This window comes from Lagopus muta, chromosome 3, assembly GCF_023343835.1.
Source record: "Lagopus muta isolate bLagMut1 chromosome 3, bLagMut1 primary, whole genome shotgun sequence".
Classification (NCBI taxonomy): domain Eukaryota; kingdom Metazoa; phylum Chordata; class Aves; order Galliformes; family Phasianidae; genus Lagopus; species Lagopus muta.
This window is the reverse complement of record NC_064435.1, coordinates 83,867,716-83,890,290: the sequence shown is the minus strand read 5'-3', so window position 1 is coordinate 83,890,290 and position 22,575 is coordinate 83,867,716. Positions and strand designations below refer to the sequence as shown.

At 44.9% G+C, this 22,575-nt stretch overlaps 1 protein-coding gene across 3 annotated transcripts; it reads right to left on the bottom strand.

Annotated features, from left to right (window-relative positions):
* Positions 1-105: 105 nt before the first annotated feature.
* On the bottom strand, positions 106-15,563 carry GCNT2 (glucosaminyl (N-acetyl) transferase 2 (I blood group)). 3 transcript variants are annotated; one of them, XM_048940668.1, is made up of 5 exons: positions 15,384-15,563; positions 12,825-13,667; positions 11,164-12,315; positions 2,643-2,735; positions 106-1,557 (listed from the first exon to the last, which is right to left on the bottom strand). In XM_048940668.1, the coding sequence occupies exons 3-5, from the start codon at positions 12,083-12,085 to the stop codon at positions 1,367-1,369; spliced, it is 1,206 nt and encodes a 401-aa protein (XP_048796625.1). In that variant the 5' UTR covers positions 12,086-12,315; positions 12,825-13,667; positions 15,384-15,563; the 3' UTR covers positions 106-1,366. The 3 variants fall into 3 exon arrangements, with proteins under 3 accessions (XP_048796625.1, XP_048796624.1, XP_048796626.1); XM_048940667.1 differs by lacking the exon at positions 12,825-13,667; XM_048940669.1 differs by lacking the exons at positions 11,164-12,315; positions 12,825-13,667; positions 15,384-15,563 and adding an exon at positions 6,931-8,147 and having other exon boundaries at positions 116-1,557.
* Between the last annotated feature and the right edge of the window lie 7,012 nt (positions 15,564-22,575).

The window sequence follows — 22,575 nt, the reverse complement described above, 5'->3', positions numbered from 1 at the left end:
GGCCGCGGGCGGGAAGCTCAACGCCGCCGCCACCGGCCGTGCCCAGAAATCAGTCGCACAATGATAGCTAAAGGGTTTATTTGCAGAAAAGCGTAACATTCGTTTCAAAAAAAAAAAAAAAAGGAAGCGACGCTGTAAATGGCGGCGAGTCAGGAAAAGAAAAGGACACGGAAGTTAGCGGTGGTTTAACGAAGCTGGGAATAGATGCTGTTCAGGACCCACTGCTTGAGCCAAGGTGCTCCACCATGCTGCTAGCTGGGTCATTCAACGTGCTAAAATAACCCCAGGAATACAGCCTGTCATCACTGCAGGAAGAACCATTCAATTCTGCTTCGGAGACTGCATGCTGAAGGGCTAGGTAGGCTTAGGAATGAGTATCAGCTCAGCTATTTGACTGCCTCCCTCTGGTGGCTGCAATCGGGAAACAAAAATAGGGCTATGAAGCTCAACGTCACCCACACCTATTAACCACTCAAAAGCTTGGGAAGGAGGCTCAGCCCCTATCAAAACACGACACAAAGTTACAGACTTAGTACCAAAGCTCAACTACTCATCTTTCAGTCCTGGCATCCCTTTTCACTGCCCTCCCCCTCCCTTTGTGTCCTTACATATGATGATCTGAGGACACTGGCAGGCCAAAATCTGTGTGTCAGTCGGTTTCCAGCTCTATTAGTTGGCCAAGTGAAACAAATAAGACTTCACTTTTCATAAAGAGCTCTTGTGCCTGAAAGCCTATCAGATCTTTTTATCTACAACCATTTGCATAGCAAAAGGTGCTATACTCCTACAAACCTTGAACCAACAGATGTTTAAAGAACAGACTTTAGAACAGCAGTTCAGCACCTTTCTCCCATTCCCAGTACTTCCCTGGTGAGCTAAGTTTCTGTATCTTTGACCAAACGGCAGCTGCATGCATGGCCACCAATTGTGTTCCTCTTTTTAAGGTCTCATTCACTGTGACTTGTTATCCTTCTGCTTACCAATGCACACCGCTTGTCTTCAAGGTAATGAGAAGCCCCAAGGATGCCTGATTCTATATACATTTTTATAGAAACAGGCAGCAATGTCAGTATAGCAAGAAAAAGTTAGGGCTGGGCAACAGGCCATTAAAACTGCAAAAGTTTACAGGGCAGCTGTAAAAAGAGCTGTGCCCACTTGCTTCTTTTTGGAATCTCCCACATTTTGGTCTCCAAATGTGAAGTGAAAAGATAGATTTGCAGACAAAGTGAGACAAGCTGACCTGAGCTGCAACTATTGCACATCCTAAAGAAACCTGTTGGATGAATGTGTTCTTCCAGCAAAACAGAAATTAGATTTCTGGTGCAATTCCGACCACTTTCGTTGATACATCCTGGGTTTTCACTAGCTAGAAATACCAGTTTGGTTCCACCTGAACTTCACTCTGTGCCAAGGTTCTCTTTCGATGTCTCAGCTCCAGGCACTCCACAGTCAGCGGGTATGTTCTGAGCTCAAACTTATTTGCGAACATACAGGTGGAGTTTAAAAGCCACTTGAGGTCACCTGTTCCATATACACAAATGCCTCTGACATAATGGCCTGCCAAATTAAAAAGAAACATAAAAGAAATGTCAGAACCTGGTTTTCTTTCTACAGGCATGCTTATGGATCCAAAACTTTTTTTGGATAAGTTTTATCTGCAAAGCCACTATAAATCTACACCACATCCTAAAAGGCTTATTAGACACACAGTGTAAGTATGAACAACAAAATGGCATGAAGGAAATTGCTTATGAGTAAATAATAAGCATAATTCCTGAGTAAGGAGATAGGCCAGAAGTTTTATTACTTAAGACTCTGAGACAAGGCTGAGACACAGCAAAGAGGGAAACTTCCTTTTGTCAGTGAAGAGGAATTGATCCTTTTACTTATGCAAGACCCTCCACTAAATAATGTGGGTCGATTCTGGTGCAATGTCACTTATTTTGGTGTAGTCACAATAATGTGAAACCACTGCAATTTAAGCTGACTGAAATCATCAATATTTTTTTTCTCCTCAACACAAACAATGAATTAAAAGTTTATGAAATACATATTCTATTTTCCTCTCACTTTTACATGTCAAAAGTAGTAGCATCACAGAAAATACAAATCAGTGACCAAAAAAATTGAGCGTGCCATAGAAATTATAACTCACTAATGTTATGTCATAAAGCAATACGAAACAGGAAAACCTCAGTATTTAAACGTTGTCAGCTTGCAGTTCCTGAGGTTCCCTACCCAGTGTGGCTCCAGCAGGCATCAGTGCCTACATCAGTGGTTCTGTGTCCCCATGCTGTGAGTTACAATTATACATGGGCTATTCCCCATCACCCACGAGATGATTCCCCTACACTTAGAAGAAAACAGTCAGCTAACTCTTGTAAGCATTAAGCGTTGTTACACACCCTCCTTTCTGATGTATTCTATAAGTGTTCCTGATGAAGAAGTAACTGTTCTAGATTTCTAACTGCTTTTTTTTACGTGGCTACTGTTATTCACTACCTAAGGACAAAGCTTTCAATGTCTTATTTCTGATCAACTGCTGCTTAAGAACTGACTTGCATTATGTAGGGCTACAGGAAGAAGTCAAGTTTTTCACTAGATGAACAAGAAGAAGAACTAAGGAAGAATATACGCATTACCGTGACAACCTCCATGGACGTCTTCCATATCAATCCACTTCACTGCTTTCAGGTCACCTTCCCACGATGCATTAGGCATGGACCCAGGGACACCTGCAGATAGGTAACAGAAAATAACACTGTCACTCTTTTGAACATCTGTATGTTTGGTTTTACCTCTCCTCTCTAGGACTTTTCTCCATGGAACTGGGATAAAATGCAGTACCTTCAGCTCTAAGCTATAACAAAGAGATGGCTGCCATAGGATGAAGCACTGGCCTTTGAACACAAGAGATGGTTGGATAGTTCCAGCTAGGAAAACCTCTGCACCTGATCTGCACTGCAATACTGAATTCAGGTCAGTAACAGAAGATCTCCAAAACACAAAACACTTCACTAAGGAAAGCTGGAAAAGCACCAACTTCTCACTGTAACACAAACACTTGCCTATAATTTATTTGCCTGGTTATAAAAAAAGCTCAACATATTTTATTCTTTCCTGCCTAGCAAGTAATTACCATAGTATTGCACCTGAGTTATCAAATGGCAGAAGAGGCAACATGTGGGGAGCCAGAAGTACATCAGCAGGTACAAAAACACAGATGCTGCTTTTGCATTCTTCTGACGAGGCTGAAAACAGGCATGTAACACAATGGAAATTGAAGCAATGACAGCAAGGTCACAGGCTGCAGTAAGGGAGAGTTTGTGCAAATGCAGCATAGAAATAAAGGAAAGAAATAACTTACTTTCAGAAGACCTCAGATAGGCAAGGACCTCTAAACAAGATACCCTTGTTTCCATCAACCTTTAACATGAGATCTGGGAAGGCGTGGATCCTGGTTCCACCCCTTCCAGTCACTCAGTGCATTGCTTGCACCTGAGCTCCTCTGGGTTGGCCCTGCCTTTGCAGCAGGTGCTCAATCAGTGCTTCAAGCCCTGACTTAGCATTTCTGCTACAAGACGAAAAGAGTAACTTGCTCAAATGCAAAGAGTTTAGCGTAGGAGTACCTGCAAGTCAGGAGCTTTAACAAGTGCAGTAGAAGTAACAGCACTGACTGGTAGCACTGGTCAGGGAGGAGAGGATTTACATCACTCTGGCTGCTCCCCATGCACTGTGAGGCAGCTGCAAGCTGCAGCTGCAGCTCCCTCCCCTGGCAGTCTCTTGAGTAGCAGCAATATTATTTCATACATAGTTATCATACATACATACCAAAAACACAGTAATTTTCCTCAGTTTACAGCAATCCTTTTAAAACTTGAACAAAACACCTTGATTTGGAATTGTAGGACCCGAGTCCATCAAATACAGTTTTAAGAAAAGCAAAGCAGGTATTTTAATCCCCACTTCTGACCTTTTTCTTCAGTAGCAATTAGCCCTCTTTCTGATTTTCATAGTGTCGTTTAAACTGTGTATTAATCTAGATGATTCATTTTGCTAGTGAGCTGCAATCCTAACAGGTGATCTGCTAGTAGCTCTGTAAACCACAATCTCAAATAGCAATGGGAGAACAAATAAGAAGCCACGTTCAGTGCTGAAATGGTAACTGAAATACTCATCACCCCAGTGATAATTCAGTGTTCTACGAAAAGGAAAGATGAAAGTACAGGAAATTTCTGGTTCTTTTGTTTCCTTCCCCAATGGCATTAAGCACAACATCTTCACAGTAACTGCAACCTAACAACTGTTTTGCCTGTGAGCTTGAAGAGAGCACAGTGAAGGGCAAAAGTGAACCCAAAGAAAGGCACTGTGTAATGTCAAGGGTTTATTCACTCTTGTTGTTCTGTTTTTGAGAGATTTGATGGGAGAAAAGTTAAGCATCAGTTTTTGGTTTTTATTTCCTTTTTCTTTCTTTATTTTGGGTTTTTAAGGATAGTGTGTTCCTCATAAGCTAGGGATTTCTTCATAACTATGGATAGGTGCTTTCAAATATTACCACTTGATCCAACAGCAGAAACACTGCAGCAGTTTTCTATAAACAGAGATACCTGCCAGCAGAACATCACAATCTTGTTTCTCCTCTGCATACTGGCCTATTATCAAATAAAATAACATGCCAAAGTGAGATTTTGTCCCGGGGAAATTTCAGAAGATGTTACTCTATGGCAGAAAGCATTCACGTAGAGACAACACTTGATAAAAGACAAAAAGAGGCAGTGATGGCAGGGGATATGCTCTTCAAACGGCCTGGGACATGTGTTGTCATTCCAAATTAGAAACCTGTTCACAAGAGCTGGCAGTAAGCATGGTGTGATGATAAACTCTGGAAAATGCTGATGCTGTGGGAAGGAAGAAAGATGACTGACAAAACAGGAACAACCTCGGGACATCCACAAAAACAATGGGAGGCACTGCCTTCTAGGAATACAAAATTACTGACTTCACATTATTCACCAGCTCTCAAATTAAGTAAACTAGGCATTTTTGTAAGTTAATTAAAGAGTAAAGAATAACATAGCTCAGCACTTTAAAAAAAAAAATGGGTTTACCGCATTTTCCTTTACATCTTTGTCAAATCCTTACCAATTGATTTCATATTCAGAAGTTGTTCTCGGGACCTTTTGATAAAACACTTTGTCTGAAGAGTTATGCTGGTGGTAAGCATTAATATAAACTCAGGTGTGAGCTCCTCACTCTGCTTTTATTCAGCTCTCATCTCACACGGCTTGGATCACCCATGTATGTGACAGGAATCTGAAAGTATCTGCAGCAAAATAAGTGAATTTCAAGTACGCACCAAGGGAAGAAATGAAAGTAAAAGTGTTGGAGGGGCTGACTCGTTTTTCCAGTCAGCTGTGGCTGAGTTCACAACACACCAGTGCAGTTCTGGTGGCTGCAAAACACCATTTGGGAAGCAAAGCCCAGTCCTCTCCCCTGAGCAGCATTTCACAGCACTGTGCTGAGCACACAGACACGGGTCTGGTGGTAGGAAAAACACACTCCAGTTCTGAACACTGATCACAACCACAGGGCACAGCAAAATATGCTCCTCAACTAAGATTCTCCTTTCCTCTTCTTTTTTTCTTTTTGCCATTCAAATCCCAATGAGAGTTGATTTGCATGCGCTGGCTCAAAAAAGGAGTCCACTCCCTTTCCTTCTTGCACCAACTACCAGCTATCATCAAGAAAGACATCCATGTCTTACACAAAATGAGCCAATGCTTTTGCATTTCTGTAATCACACATAAACTCATATTCAGATGGAAATGCAATAGGATAAAAGGCTGCCTGATTTACTCTGAAATTTTAAGTCCTTTACCTGTAATTCCAGGATCTACCCAGTGTGTCAATTAAAGCCAAGCTGGTAGTCAGTCTTCAATAGCAATTTGTGCTTCTTCATTTGCAGCTCTCTTTACGGAAGGAGATGAGTTTACACTTCTGCACCATCAACTGATCTAAGCTTTTCTCTTGTGCTTTGTAGGCTGGTGCACAGAAAATCCTTCCGTACCCTCACCCAGCACATCAGGTTGACCAAGACACACTTCATAAATCCACTCAAAACAGTGAAACAGTGCACAAATCACCTTTGGTGATTCTGTAAAACATATTGAAAATGATAGTAACTTCTGCTGGACTCTGAGGCCAGAGATTTATGTTTGGGAAACACTCCAGGCTTGGTGCAAGATATGCACACCCTCTCTTCCATGAACAAAGGTGTGCAGTTGGATCTGAAAATTCACAAATCCTACAGTGGCTTTTGAAGCACAAATATATTACACAATATTTGAAGCACAAATATATTACTTGCAAATACACATGGGACTAAAGAGCCAGTACGGCAAAACAGAGCCATTCCTCAAAGCAGGGACTGTCCATTTCCACTCTTCAAGGACACCAGAAAGACCTTAACATAGACAGCTCAAACATCAATGAAGCTTGCTATAACCTAAGCCTATTTCAGGCCTGTGCCATTGGAGGACAAGCTACTGTGGCTGAGCAGAAAAGCTATTATTTCACTGGACTCACCACGCTGCCCATTTATAGGTGCTATTCCCACCAAAAGACAGCGTGGCCAAGTGGAGAAATCCCCAGGAAGATAAATTTGGGATTGCTCAGTATATCATCTGTGGTTTGTCACTACTGTTGCTAGCACAGGCTATCACCCATCAGGGTGATCTTCTACATAAACCTGCAGGAGTGATGACAACCTAGTGATGAACGTCACTGAGAAGTACTTCCATGGTGAAGAGAGCTGTGGTGGACCACCACAATCAGCTGACACTCTGCAATGGAAAGTTAGTGCCATCGGTCTATTTTAGTGAGATTAGTAACAAAACCATATGGATGCCTAGACAGGACCTCACAGCCTACCTGGGATCCTGTTGAGCGTCACCCAGAAGTGCTCATCGGGGCTGTAGGTGTCCTCAGACCATGCCAGCAAGTCGATGGCACGCGGGTCCTGCAGCACAAACTCGACAAAGGGCCGGGTGACCGCAATGTACGCAGAACCAAAGTAGAGGGTCAGGTTGTGTGGTGGAGGAGCCTTGTGCACCTGGGGGGTGACCAGCCCTGAGACGTTGCTCCCACCCCGTTCCAGGTGCATGAAGCGGGTGCGTGCAGTGACGTGTGCTGGTGGCAGCACTCCGGGAGTGATGTTCTTCCCCCTGTAGGCTTTCAGATGCTGGATGATCTCCCAGTTGGTCTTCAAGGGGAAGTCCTGCCCGCAGGCGTTGAGCAGGTAGCGCCAGGGCACGGCTGAGGCCAGCAGGTCCCTCATGCAGTGCAGGTCGGCCCGCAGGCGGGACACACCGCCGTAGACCACCCGCTCCGTGCGGGAGGCGAGGAAGGCGTTGGGGAAGCAGCCCACCAGGCGCCGCACCGCTTGCTGCAAGGCGGCCGGCGCCTTGCCATCTACGTGGATGCAGTAGACGTTTTGGGGCATGTAGACTGCCCTGAAGAGCCGCTCGAAGATCTCAAACTCCTTGTGCAGGGTGATGATGTAGGCCAGGGGGAAGGCCGCCTCCTCGGCTGACAGCACCCGGGTGATGTAGTGGCTGTGGGACACGTACTCGCTGCAGGAGGAGTCCCTGGCCGCAGGTCGCAGCCCCCCATCCTGCAGCGTGGGAGCCTGCCCGGCCAGCAGCGCGCCACACGCTCGCTCCAGCGCCGCGCCCTCAGCAGAGCTACCAGCGCCTGCCCCGCTCCTTCCACGGCGCCTCAGCAGCGCGGCGGCACCCAGCAGTACCACAGCCACCGTCAGACTCATCGCTAGCCGACGTCGCCGCATGGCCGCTCGACACTGCACGGCCCTGACACGGGGAGCGCGGGGCCGGGGCCTGCGGGATGGAACTGCTGCCAGGTGGCGGGCACTGAGCCCGAGGGGCCGGGCCGGTAAGGCCCGTTAACAGCTCATTGACCCTGGAAGGGGTCTGTCCTTGTAGTGCCATCTAGGCTCCAGAACAGTAAATTTGGTAGGCAAGGGTGGGATTTAAAATAAACTCAAGATTGGGAAGCTTTAAAGCAGACCTCACAACTCGTTGAGAAGGAAATTAAACCCCGGGGAACAGAAGCATGTTGAAAGCTGCTTCATTCAAGGCAGCGGTCTGAATTAAGGCACTACTGTTCAGGACATGCTCTTTTTTCCAGCATCCGTGGCTCTGGTGTCTTCCGGTGCCGCTGCCCAGGCAGGCAGCTGGCTGCAGGGTTTGTCTCTCAACATGTGCAACACAACTTTCATTGTGGTCAGATGAGTTTGCGTTTAGATGAAAACACTTCTTTAAAATGCTGTAATTCTGCTTCTGCCTTCCAAGAAGCAGCCTATTAAACCCTGTTACACCAGTGTGTGATAGATATGAAGATACTGGGGAATCAGGCAAAGGAGTGCAAGTCCATTTATTAGCTGTGGCTTTTCAGAAAGCCTTGAAGTCATGTCTTTCCTTACTCTGTCATCACTATGTAGTATTTTAGTGCAAAGCAAAAGATTGGTTGTAAAGCAGTTTGGCTTCAGTAGGAGAAAATTTGCACTAAAGCAACACTTAAATTAACAGCTAAAGACTGCATCTAGACTTAACCATATTTTAATCATATATTTTGTGACAAACTGTAATGCCTGAATGGAGGATACAGGACAAGAATATTTTTTCTGGAAATTCTGCCATAAGGCAGGTGTATTTGCTGCATTGCAACATCTTCCTTAAGCAGATCTGGCAAGAGACAAAGGTTTTGATTATGGGATTGCAACAGCTTTGTGGGCATAAGACTCAATAGCAGTTACAGGAAAATCTCTTTTTCTTTATACCTTATTTCTACAAGAAGTGTTTGCTCAAACAGGAAACCTCATTAAAGAATGGAAAATGCAAACAAAAGCACAAGTGTTAGTTATATGAGTAATGCTGCAGACATAGATACAAAATACTTCCTTCTAGAGAGCATCACTTATTCAACTAGCGTCACTGACTGGAATCATACAAAAAGCTTCTACCTTTCTGTCTACATGTGTCTTTTGAAGGGTGGGCATTAACGTAAAGAAAAGAAAAGAAACAATTCTGGGAGGCAAAACTCAACCACAGTGGCACATTAGTATGATGCATGCACTGCTAAAAAGGTCATTGCAAGAGTCTCTCTAGAAACAGTGGAGGAATCGAGAGTTACCAAAGTAGTAATGAGTGATTAAGTTGCTGTAGTGAGAAGCTTGGTGTGTGATAAATTATATATAGAGATGGAAAAAACAACAAACAAACCACAACAACAAAGTAGGCCTATTTGTTGAAACTTCAGTTTATCTGCAGCAGTAATTCCAGAGTCACATGAGAGCTGGTGGCTCTCAAGGAACATCTTGTTCACGTCCTTTGGTTGTGGGTATGAGACAAGAATAATACCAGAAAATGCTGGGTAGCAATGCTAACACATTAATGAACCACATCAACCAGTTCTTTGTTTTTAAATTTTTTTATGTGACTTTGCTTGCACAAAGAGAACTCCCATCTGCCTTGGTTGTATCCTTAGCTTGACTCACAGCATTACCTGCCACATGTCTGCCATTACCTGAGGTATACTGTATGCCAACTGTCCTTATTTTTCTGTCTGCTATTCAGCTCCTAACTGAAATATTGCCATCAGGATGGTACAGATGTACTTTTGAAATCTGAGAGTGATTTAAAACACTACTTGCTAATAAAAGTACCCATCCTTTTCATTACATCCCAATCATTGACATATGAGCAAAAATGACGTAGGGAGCCTTTCTTTTTTTCTTTCCTCTCTCTGGGATGCATACTCATAGCTGTAAGCTTCTTGCACAAATGAGGAATAAAAGCGATTCTGGCCTAGCATTTTCCCTGCAAACCCCCCGACTTCCCTTACTACAGGTGACCATTCACCAATTCTGTGGAGGGATGTACATGACTAAGGGATGTCCCAGCCTTGGGTATTCCAGGTCAGATGTTAGTCTGCCTCTTTCAGGCAAAGATCTAGAAGTAAAGGCTTTCATATCAGGCACTTCTATTTCAAAAGTGACAGATCTTTAAATTCATACATTTTGTGTATACGTTTTCTCATGTAAAGCTGAAGAGAAGTGAAAGAGCAGAGGAAATTTCCTCTTTTGGGGTCAGTGAACATTTAGATCTCACCCTTAGTAAAGAAACGGCACATTAAGATGCTATCATTAAGATATTTTAGGAATCTCTTGGACCTCTACATATTAGCAGTGTGGCATTCCCAATTGCACCTGGGAAGTTGAAGTCACCCTTAAACTTAAGGGTGGTTGATCTAGAGCTATATCCTTGTTCCTTAATGAATAGTTCATCAGTGTCATCATCCTGGCTGGATAGCCTATAGCTGGGGAAAAGCGATATCCACTTTATTTGTTCAGAGCTCCCAACCATGCAATTGTCAGCTACGAGCTCAGTAAAGCCCAGCCCCTCCTTCACAGTCATTCCCAGCATCACCTGCCCTGCCTGTCCCTACTGAAGGGCTCAGTGTTGTCCATCATGACATACCAGTTACAGGGCTCTGCCCACCAGGTTTTGCTTATGCCAATGATATCATTGCTCGTGGACTGAAACAAGGCTTTGACTCCTCTTGTTTGTTCCTCATTGGTATAGAAACATCTCAAATTTTCTTCCTTGTACCCAGCACTTCAAGAGCAGACTGAAGGATCTCACTGGCATGCAGTCCCTCAAATTTTGAAATGCCATCCCATAGCTTATCACAGGCAAGTCTGATTTCATCCCTTTCCCCCTTCAAATCTATTTCTGTCAATCTAGCTCTGTCAATCAGCCCCGTTAATTCTTGTGCAGAAATCCTATTCCCCCTCTAAGAAAGATGCATCCCATCAGCTGCCAGCAGCCCCGATATTGTGTAGATCATCTCATGATAGAGAAACCCAAAACTGTGCCAATGATACCAGCCTCAGAGCCATGTGTGGATCAGCTGGCTCTGCCTGTTCCTCTCAGTACTGTTCCCGGCAACTGGAAGGATGATTCTATGATTCTATTCAGCGATGTATACTTAATTAAAGTCAGTCTGAAGTGCGTTTGTATGTTGTGTGTACACCCATTACTGTGGGCATGTATCCTCAGGAAACTAAACAGAAGGTGTGCTCACCTGGGATCCTGTTGAGCGTCACCCAGAAGTGCTCATCGGGGCTGTAGGTGTCCTCAGACCACGCCAGCAAGTCGATGGCACGCGGGTCCTGCAGCACAAACTCTACAAAGGGCCGGGTGACCGCAATGTACGCAGAACCAAAGTAGAGGGTCAGGTTGTGTGGTGGAGGAGCCTTGCGTACAAATGTCGGCAGCATGAAGGAAAAGAAAGAATATAATTGCTCCCGGTGCACATACTTGGTGCGTGCAGTGACGTGTGCTGGTGGCAGCACTCCGGGAGTGATGTTCTTCCCCCTGTAGGCTTTCAGATGCTGGATGATCTCCCAGTTGGTCTTCAAGGGGAAGTCCTGCCCGCAGGCGTTGAGCAGGTAGCGCCAGGGCACAGCCGAGGCCAGCAGGTCCTTCATGCAGTGCAGGTCGGCCCGCAGGCGGGACACACCGCCATAGACCACCCGCTCCGTGCGGGAGGAGAGGAAGGCATTGGGGAAGCAGCCCACCAGGCGCCGCACCGCTTGCTGCAAGGCGGCCGGCGCCTTGCCATCCACGTGGATGCAGTAGACGTTTTGGGGCATGTAGACTGCCCTGAAGAGCCGCTCGAAGGTCTCAAACTCCTTGTGCAGGGTGATGATGTAGGCCAGGGGGAAGGCTGCCTCCTCGGCTGACAGCACCCGGGTGATGTAGTGATTCTGTGTGATGTACTCAGTGCAATTGAATACTCCGAAGGATGTTTTTAAAGCATTTTCCTTCAGAAAAGACACCTTATCTTTAGTAAGTGCTTTACAGTCTTCTACTAAAGTTGAACTCACTGAGAACTTGAGCCTCCTGAGAGATTTTTGTGCATGTATAGTAATGGCATAGAAAACAAATGGAAGGGAAACACTGAGAATCAGGACGACAAAGAAGCAATATCTGAGTACACTCATTGCTGCTTGAAAAAGAAGTCACATGTGAAACCCTACAAGAAGGTCAGATCAGACACCCCAAAGAGTTAATTTCATTTTCTGTTCTTGGTTCATGCTGGAGAATGCATCCATCAGGTCAATGCACAGTATCCAGCTGATGTCTTGATTTTAACATAGATCTGTAGTCATCATTGATGTGGGAGCACCACGAGTAGAGAACGTGTTGTTGACAGAAGTTCCTCCACAGCACCCTAAAGATTAAACAGACATATCACATAATTACCGACTTAAATAATTACCATGTACTTTGTTACCTCTGAATACAATTTGTGGCTTTGCTCTTAATTGCTCCCTCTTCCCTCTCCTTTAAAGAATTAGCCAGCCATGAAACACCTATGTGTGCAATATAACAGAAAAAAAAACCTCAGATTTACCTTTTCTATAACTTATTTCTTCTTTGCTTATAGGAACTTTTTTCTGTCCTATCCAAGTTTCATCAATCATTGCTGCTCAAGAATTATGAAGGGTTTGTGCAGCATACCATGTAAGGCTATCAACACTCATTTGCATGAAGCCTAAGAATCTTTTTGCCTCTGTCTAGAATTACATCAGAACAATATTGAAGCAATATTTTTATTCATTTGTACATTTGAAACCTGCAAAATTTTTTCTGTCGTGTATTAGTTGTGTTGAGCTCCTGGCTTACACACATTACAAGGAACCAGGCTTGGTTCCTACTACTGAAACTATTTAAGCTAACCTTTGTTTTCCTAACAAGACATTCTTGTTTCTGAGAGCCATGCATGCATCAGGTACATTGCCATACTCATGCAGTCAGAGATTGTGGCATGACTCTGCCTGAGGTGAAATGACTGGTAACACTCCCTTCCAACTGTGAGTCTGCTAATGTAGATCTCCTGACATAAAACAGCACTTCTTGGGGATTTAAGCTTTTTCCAACATCATGTTGTTTTGATCCAACATCAGATAACACTGTAACAATGTCAGATTATCTGAGATTGCACCAATAAATGCTTTGATTAGGCAATCCAATGTGCTACAATGCAAAGGTGGAAATAGCATCCAACTTGTGTAGACAGTCTATCTCAGGCACTGGCAGATTCTTCTTGGTGCCCTCTGGGGCTGTTTCTTCCCATCCTGATCCCAAACACTCAGTTCAAAGCTACTGAGGACTGCAGTGGCTTCAGCCCCATCAGGTACAGTGATAAGCTGTAACAGAAGATACTTGTGCCCAGAATGTCCCTCAAAAGGTTCACCAATGCAGAACACTGGACAGAACTGGAAGTTAAGCTTGCTCATATATTGCAGTTTCTTCAAGAGCAACTTCTCTCTGGGGAGTCAAGAATGAGTAGGAGCAGTCATGGTCATGCTGAGCTTCTTCCAGTGTAGTCTTCTTCACCAACACTTGGCTCTGATGGAGACAAAGGTCTGGAATGGAGGTGTGCAAAAGTCCCAGGCAATAATGGAGAACTGCCAGACGCTGCCAAGAAGTCAACTGGAAAATGCCATCACAGCCCAGCAGTAGAGCTTGTTAAGGGAGGATTCAGAGAGGTGAATACTTAGCTGACATCACTGTCCAACTCTAGCAAAGAAATACACAGCAAATATCACCGTGAAGGAAAATTCACACATGATTAGTGAATGCTGTCCCAGGGTGCACAGACCTGCCCAGACCTCAAAACACTGCTACCTCCTAATAATTTGTTATAGGAGTAAACACAGACAAACACCTCAGTAACACAAACGGGGAGAAGGTGTGTCAGTTGTTGTGCAGGAGTCAGGATTTCCTTGGGGATATCTCAGTTTACGGCAGAGAGCTCAGGCAACTTTTCCAAAGTATCAAAGGTTGAGATCCTCCAGAGTGTTTGGGTTTTGTTGAAACTCAGCCCAGGTGCTTCTAAAAGAGGAAGACTTGAGAACTATGTATATTTATGTATACGTGTATATGCATGTATCTGAAAATCTGAAAACATATATGCAAATAATTGCCGTGGAAATCCAAGCTATCAAAAGTATTTGTCTTGTTTTTGCTTTGTTTGTTTCATTTTTGCTTCTAACTAGTTCTACCTTGTGATGATTCCTCTGAAATAATAGCCATACCTTGGGTTACAGGCAGAAATCACACACATGTTCATGCACACAGAGAGGAAGGAAACAAAGAAGTAGAGCACTCAAGCCACATGAGCAACTGCAATGGAAAAAACCATGATATCTATGTTTTCTCATGGCGTGGGTTGTATTCGACCTTGGCATATTTTGAATGCAAAAACAGTGTTACTGGGCAGAAGAGATCAACTGTACTATGCATTTCAAGAGGCTATGTAGGAGGAGTGCTGGTAGAACTAAATCTGCTGCTGAATTAGATCTGCAGCACAGCTTCTTTTTATTGTTCCCTGGACCTTCATTGTGGCAATTCTCATTGCAGCATTAAAGAAGATTTTAGTACAGTTCACACAGTGGAAACACACTCAGCAGTAAGATTAGCTATTGAAATGACTTCCCTGGGGATGAATGGGAACAGACCTTTCCAGTCACCAAGGGTTTTTATCCTAGGAATATAGTTAGCATTTAGTAAAATGCTTCTGGCTTAATCAATATAGGTAATTGGTTTCAGCTAATTTGCTAGCAAATTAAAAAGCAAGGTGCATGGGCTTTGCACATCATGGTTGCAAATTCCTATTTGGCCCTGGTTAGTAGTGACAAACATTACATATTCTACATCTGTTTGGGGTTATCTGGCATTTTCTCTTATGTTGTTAGGACAGAAATATCTGTATCACGACATTCATTTTCACATCCCTCATACACAAAGCTGGCAGACTGAAGCAGCACCAGTTAAAAATCTAGAGAGGCTACTGCAAGCAAGCAATTTCTCCTCACTGTTTTGGGTTTTTTTTCGGGTTTTTTTTTTTGGTTGAGACCCTCTGAACCGGGTAACCACATCCTCTGCGCATAAAGGCACTCCCCATCCTTTGCTCCTTGCATCAGAATGAAACTCCCTCAGTCTTGTGCTGCTCCTAAGTGCCATGCAATGTGCACAGTCTCCACAAAGCTCTTGAAACAGCTCTGCCTGGCAGTGTTCTCCTCTATCCTGTGCCTTATATGCCCTGCCTGAGCTAGAAGGTGTGTATCCACAGTGTTAACACAGGAAAGGAGAAAGCAGAGTCAGGCAGAGGAACAGTTGGAGTTTCTTTCTGTCTGCCCTCTCCTGCCCTCCCTTCTCTGCTATTCAGAGCATTCCCACACCTGCCAGCCAGCAATAAAGTGGCTGTTCAAAAGGAAGAAAGCACAAACCTACCTGAAAAGGAGCTCCGAGGCAGGCACAGGGCTGACACCGGACAGTCACATCGCGGCAGTGCTTGCAGCGAGTGGGAGGAGAGACGAAGTGACACATCGAGGGAAATGCTAGCTCAGCTCACATGGTTCACTAAAACTATCAAGTAATCTAATCACATGCAGCACATGAGCACATCTGTCTGCACAAACACCAAAGGCCAGACAGCGCACGGTCGCATCTGATATCATCTTGCAGTGCTCCCAGGCTTCAAACACAGAGCCTCTGACGTTGCGGGAACTTCATTTTTGGCCTGAATTTGCAGCAGGCTTTTCAATACAAAGAAAGCAGAAGCGTGTCAGGTTCTCTGGTCTCCAGCAGAGCACACAATTCTCAACTTAAACACATGACTGCTCCAATGCAGAGTGCTTTTCTGCTCCCTTTTCCAATTAATTTCCAGCGGGGACCTGTACTTACCTGTGTGAAAAACCACCCCTCACCAGCTGCTCAGGAGCAGCAGCGCTGCATCCTCCTCACTGTTCATCTATCCTCTTGTGCAGGAAAAGAGAGTTGTAATTAAATATGTTCCAATAGAGGACAGGCTAGCTTTGATGGAGAAATTGGTGTTCTTTTGTTAAATACAACTGCATTTTATAGATTATACTGGTAGAGATAAGGCATGGAGATAAGGCTGTTTCGTAATGCAGATTGATGTGAGTAACAGCAGAGCACAAATGTACTCATGCTGCTATCATTTGCACTAGAGGAGTGCCCAAAGATGGCTCACAATGGATTTTGCAAACATTTGGGTGTTTACTAACTTCACGAATATGAACCCTTGGGAGCATCAAGTCTGGCCACTGGGGCTTCCAGATTTTGTCTTCTACTGAGCACTACCACTTACGGATGTGATCCAAAGCCAGTCACAGGCCTGGCTTGCTGGAGGAAAATTAATTCCAAGATGCATAGTGTTAAGCCTCAGCTGCCTGCACAAACTGGGAGTCTGTCCTCAGCTATAGGTGCCCCAGCAGTCACGGGAAGAACACAACTCCACCTGCAGGCTGTGAGCAAGCTGATCTGCAAAGCACAGCTGCCCACAGCCTGCTGCCTGCATTGCTCACAGTTCTGGCTCTGCGACTTGTTGCTGGGTGCAAAACAAGCAGAAAGCACGTGAAGATGTGGAAAATATCTGTCAGGAATGACTGAAATAATATGTACTTATCTAGTGGGGAAAAAAAAAATCAGAAAAACCAGAAAGTCTTTGAACATTGTGTTTGTATATATATATATATATGATTTGTATATATATAAAAATTTGGAGCAAAGCCTGATGCAAATATGAAAGGGAGTAGCTGATTCTGACAGGCTGAGAGCTTGGGCTGTTCAGCCTGGAGAAGAGAAGGCTCCAGGGAGACTTGAAAGTGCCTTTTCAGTATCTGAAGTGGAGCTGTAAGGAAGAAGGGGAGACTTCAGTACAGTCTGTTGTGATAGGACAAAGGGAAATGGTTTCAAACTAAAAGAGAGGAGATTTAAGCTGGATATAAGGAAGAAGTATTTTACCATAAGGGTGGTGAGGCACCGGCACAGGTTGTCCAGAGAGGCGGTGGATGCCCCGTCCCTGGAGACACTCAAGGTGAGGCTGGATGGAGCTCTGAGCAACCCGATCTAAGTGTCCCTGTTCATTGCAGGGGAGCTGAACTAGATGGCCTTTAAGGGTCCCTTCCAACTCAAGTGATTTTATGATTCTCCGCATTCTCTGTGGATAGAAGAACTAATCAGCATAGATAGCATCAGTGGAGGTGAAGATCAGACATTAGAGAAGCTTTGTAGTGCTAAAGAGGTGACTGTAGATTAGATGGTCTGAAGAGGCTGGAATTTTCTTTTGATGGTTTTGAGGAGCAGGTTGGGCACAGCTTTTTCAGCTGCTTTACAGGTCATACTGGTCCAGACCTGGTGATTTTCTAGCTCCTTTCCTTCTCTATTTCCTCTGATTGTTTCTATTACTGTATCACCTTGCTTGGCTTTAGCTGGCCTGGGGATCCTGTCACACCCAGGAATTGTAAGAAAACACTAACAAAAAACTCTGTCATCATTTAGAAATAGGCTTGTCATCTCTTCTAGTTACCATTACACTGCAACTTTGGTAAGCTCAAAATAGTCCAGGAGCACTCAGGAAGGAAAAAGTGCTTGTGCAATAATTTTGTGATTGACCCTAAATAGGAAGGAAAAGCACTTAAATTATAAATCTGTGGCAGTTGGCTTTTTGGCATGTGTTCCACCTCTCATATCTTTTCACACAAAACAGTTTGATGCCTGTTTCATCTTTTTACTCTTCCAGTGACTTATCTTTCAGAGGTTCCTGGTAGGCACCTGTTGCCCTTTGAGAGTCTTTATTACCAGGTCAGACCCGTTATTAAGGCTTGAAAAAGAACTTTAAACTTGATGAAATTCCTGCACAAGCCATACTTATGAGTCTCTGTTTCAGAAGCTGCAAGGTTTCTGTAGCTAAAGGATAAGCTTTGAGGGGGGGATTTTTGGGGAGTTTCTTGGGTTTCTCTGTAGTTCAGATATTTCCACTCCATTTCTGCACAGGAGACAGCCATGGCTGCTAGAGCCTGCCAGCTTCTTGGTGAGTCACGATGAGCCACCCACAAATGGCAAACATTTCTGTGGCCAGTGACAAAGGCTGGCTGTCAAACTGTGGAGGAAATTGGCCTGTATGACACAGCTGCAGTTTTCTTCCCAGAAGTGAAAACAGCTCCTTTTGTTGCACCTAAGTATCACTTTCTTAAGGCTTGTCTTGGGTTTATAAGCTTCCCTTGCCTCATTTTCCCTTCAGAGGCTTTACTGTATGTCAAGGTCTCCTCTTTATATAACCGAGAGTCTGGGTAAAGCAAACTGTGCTGGTGGTCTGCTGGTAATCTCACACTGTAAGCCCCAAACTTGTGCTTCTGACCTGAAGACAGTCTTCCTTTTTCCCCCACTGTCTTTGCCATCCACACCAACTAACCAGTATCACCCTCTTCAGAACCAGTCTACTTCAGGCTCTATATCACATCCATTCCTATGCCTTTTTCCCAATTCTCTGCTGGTTCTGCTGTCTTACACCCAAAACAGCACTGAGCTAAAGCCACCAGCTCCCAGATGCTTCTCATTCCCAAGCACCTTTCTGTTTGCCCTTGCTTTGGGTGGAGGCTAGTGCTCATTTTGTCTCTTGTTCTGCAGCTTACACAATCATTTTATGGCCCTCTTATGGGAAGGGCAGTGACCGCAATTGCCAGGCCCCATGAGGTCCAAAGCAGCCCCTGATGGTATTTCTGAAGCTGAGACAATCTGGTCTCCCTGTATTGGGTCACTAGAGGTTATCAGACAGTTAGAAGAGTACTGGAAACCTCCTCTTTTGCACAACATCACATTCCTTAGCTTCTTAAAAATCCCTTCCAACCCAAACCATTCTATGATTTTATGATTCTCAGCTTCTGCAGCCAGACTCTTCTCGTCTGGTCCCTTCCAGCAAAACTGCCTTTCTCAGACCAGGATTTTCTTGTTGGGTTTGCCACTTACCACACACACCTGGCAGCTGGAACCCCAACATGGGTTTTCAAAGTCTTGTAATGAGTTAGTTAATGGCAATTTCTCGGATCTTTTTGCAGCTTGCCTGGATCCCATTTAACATGTAGCTCCACTTTGCTGTCTCACAACTCTCCTAGCATCTTTCTCCTGTTCTACTTTGGCACAAATTCTCTTACTTACAGCTTCCTGCCTGTTGCTCACATTCCTAATGCTCCTTGGCCTGAACCCTTAGCTTATGTTCAGGATAGTTTTTCCTATACTCCTTTTTATTTGCAAAGAATGTGTGGAAAAGCCTGTTTTCCCCAAGCCTACAGCAAGCAGCAGCAGCAGCAGAGCATACTCCTAACAGAATGAATGGTAGTGGCTTCAAGCTGTGCCAGGGGAAGTTGATACAGGCTGGTTTGTTTAGCAAAAGGGATCAGTATATATCAGTTTAAAGACCAATATATTAATTTAGCAAGAAGAATCAAGTACTAATGATTGAAGAATCAAGTACTAATGATCAAGTACTACTGAGTACTAATTCTAAAACTTTCTGTTTCAATTTTGCTTGGTGTGTGAACAGCCTAATTCTGCTTCACAAGAAGCACTGGAATCATAATACACTACTTATCTCTGCATTTCACCAGGTGCAAGGACATTTTCTTTGGATTTTCACATGTACTGTTTTGGAAGTTACTCATTATGGCCTAACAAGCAGTGGGAATTTGCCAAGCTGGCAAAAAACAGCTAAATGTCAGCCAAAAGCCTCAGTGGTGAAACTGATGGTGGACAAAAATGAGGATGAAGTAAGTGGGGGTACGGCCACCCTGGATGCTACCATGCAAGCCCAGAGGGACATTAGCATATACCAATAGAAAAGAATGAATATGAATGCCAATGTACTGCATATGTAGGTCTTAACTGTTTATATTTAAATGTAGAACCTGAACTCTGAGAGTGTGCTTGTTTATCAAGTCGCCCAGTAGGTATCATGAGGAATAAAGGATTCTTTCTGTCTAACACCACATTGGAGTTAGAGAATTTTCTTGCTGGATTTGGGATGACAAGATTCAGGTTGGATATTAGGGAAAATTTCTTCTCATGAAGAGTTGTGAGGCACTGGCACAGGCTGCCAAGGGAGGTGTTGGAGTCACCCTCCCTGGAGGTGTTTAAGGGTAAATGTAGCACTGAGGGACATGGATAGAGGGCATGGCAGGGAAGGGTTGGTGGTTGGACTAGATGAGCTCAGTGATCTTTCCAACCTTAACGATTCTATAAATGTCAGCAAGCTCCCTCTACTCACAGGTGCACTGAAGAAGTAGCTGGGATATTGATAAGAGAGAGGACTGTTCCTGAGTACACAGCAAGCACATCCATCACAGGAAGACACTGGAGTGCGAGTGATTGGAGGTTGGAAGAGTGTGAGGAAATGTGCTGGGTTTGCTTGCCCTGCTTCCTTGCTTTTTCATAGCCCTCAGCTTCCAAAATCTGCATGGGACACCTCTCAGCTGAATCCATGCACCTGCATTCAGACTGTCCCAGCCCAAGAATTTCATCCATTTCTTATAGTGGAAGAGAGACTTTTTCTCTCTTCCACTATAGGGGCGTTAGCTTTGAGATTTCCAAAGTTATAGCCACATTAATCATTAATTCCCCAAGAAACTGCCCTACCCCATTAAATACACTGGCATATTTTTTAATAAGGTCACCTGCCTTGTGTCAGCTGAGATGGAGTAATTCCCACTTTCATTACCACTTTGATCAATTTAATATCCAGCCTGCTTAGGGACTGAGCTCTAGCGATGCTGCTGTGTGTAAGCATTAAATTTATGGTGTTTTACATGCCATTACATTGGGTCTAAAGGTGCACCATTTCTGTTGATGTCCCCATTCCCACACAAAGGTAGGTAGGTTTTTGCTCTCTTCCTCCAACCAGGCCTGCTGTTGGCATACAGATGCCTTTCAGAGGAGGTGGAGTAACCTCACTGCTGTACTCCCAGCTTTGACAGGAAGAAGTCAGTCCTTTTGACTCTTCTTATGCAACTACTTAAAACTGAACAGATTTCTCCCCTAAGTTACAACAATGCAGAATGTCTGTCACTGGCTCCTTTGGGCTGGGAGAGGAACCCAGCTGATTTGGAGGAGCAGAAGTGGCAGCACAGCCAAGACACAGAGATCTAGCAGATGATGGATATGTCCCAAAGCCCAGACCAAATCAACTTATTCCGTTTTCTAGAAAAGAAAGCTTACATTTTTTTCATAGAATCATAAAATTGTTAAGTTTGGAAAGACCACTGAGACCATCCAGTCCAATTGCCAATCCATCCTGACCATACCCACTAACCGTGTCCCTCAGTGCCACATTTGCTCTTTCCTTAAACACCTCCAGGGATGGTGACTCCACCACCTCCCTGGTCAGGCTGTTCCAGTGCCTCGCCACTGTTTTCTGGGAAGAAATTTTTCCTAATATCCAACCTGGTGCAACTTGAGGCCATTCCCTCTCGTCTTATCACCAGTCACCTGGGAGAAGACACCAACCCCTAACGTCACCGCCATCTCCTTGCAGGGAGTTGCACAGAGCAATAAGGTCTCCCCTGAGCCTCCTCTTCTCCAGACTGAACAACCCCAGTTCCCTCAGCTGCTTCCCATAAGGTTTGTGCTCACAGCTTCATTGCCCTTCTGTGGACACACTCCAGGGCCTCAATATCTTTCTTATAGTGAGGGGCCCAAAGCTGAACACAGTACTAGAGGTGCAGCCTCACCAGCATAGAGTATAGGGGAACAATCACCTTCATGCTCCTGCAGGCTACGCTGTTTGCAATACAATACATATTGTACAGCTGCGAGCTGCTGGCAAGCAGCGTACTGGATGCAGCTGCACTAGTGTGCTCTGAGTGATGCGGGGCATCCTGTCTTACCGCTGCCCGTAGCGACTGACCCGATGCAGGACGCTTGCCAGCCGCTGCCGAGCCTCTCCCGTGTCATTTGTCCGCGGTGCCACTGGATGGCAATGTTGGCTCGAGCATCGGCGCGGTTCTCCGCTGCGGGACGAAACGTGAGCCCTGCGGGGTGAGGCCGGCGTGGCGGGGCCGCGTCCAGCCCGCGGGGAGCGCACCGGGGGGGGGGGGGCTGTTTTAAGCTTGCATCAGCGATGCGATTTTAAATCCGACGGGAAAAGCACGAAGGCTCAATCTGCCCATTCACACACGCGATGATTTCTCGGGACCCCCGCCTTGTGAGGGCCGAACGGCAGAAATATTCACTTTTATGTTATACTTTAAATGCGTGAATTCCTGATGGGAACGACCGAGACCCACGCGTTCCATTTAGTCCTTAGAACAGTACTTACACTTTGCACAAAGTGATCGGGGCACTGCGGGCTCGGGGACCGCGCCGGGCTCGTTTCAGGGCCTGCCGCAATGGAGAGAAGCGCTGAAATGAGTCATTTGTGAATCACCGCTTGTTTTCTGTCCTTAGCTCATCTGCAATTCCGTGGCGATCAAACGGCCTTTTACAACGTGTTAACGCATCGCTAAGCTGCGTGTGCAGCAGCGGCTCGCTCCCAGTACATGGTGGGTCGGCACTCACTGTACAGAGGCAGTGTTTTCTGCTGTATGTAAATCTGGTGGGACAAACTCAGAGCTGAAGGCACGTGTAGTAC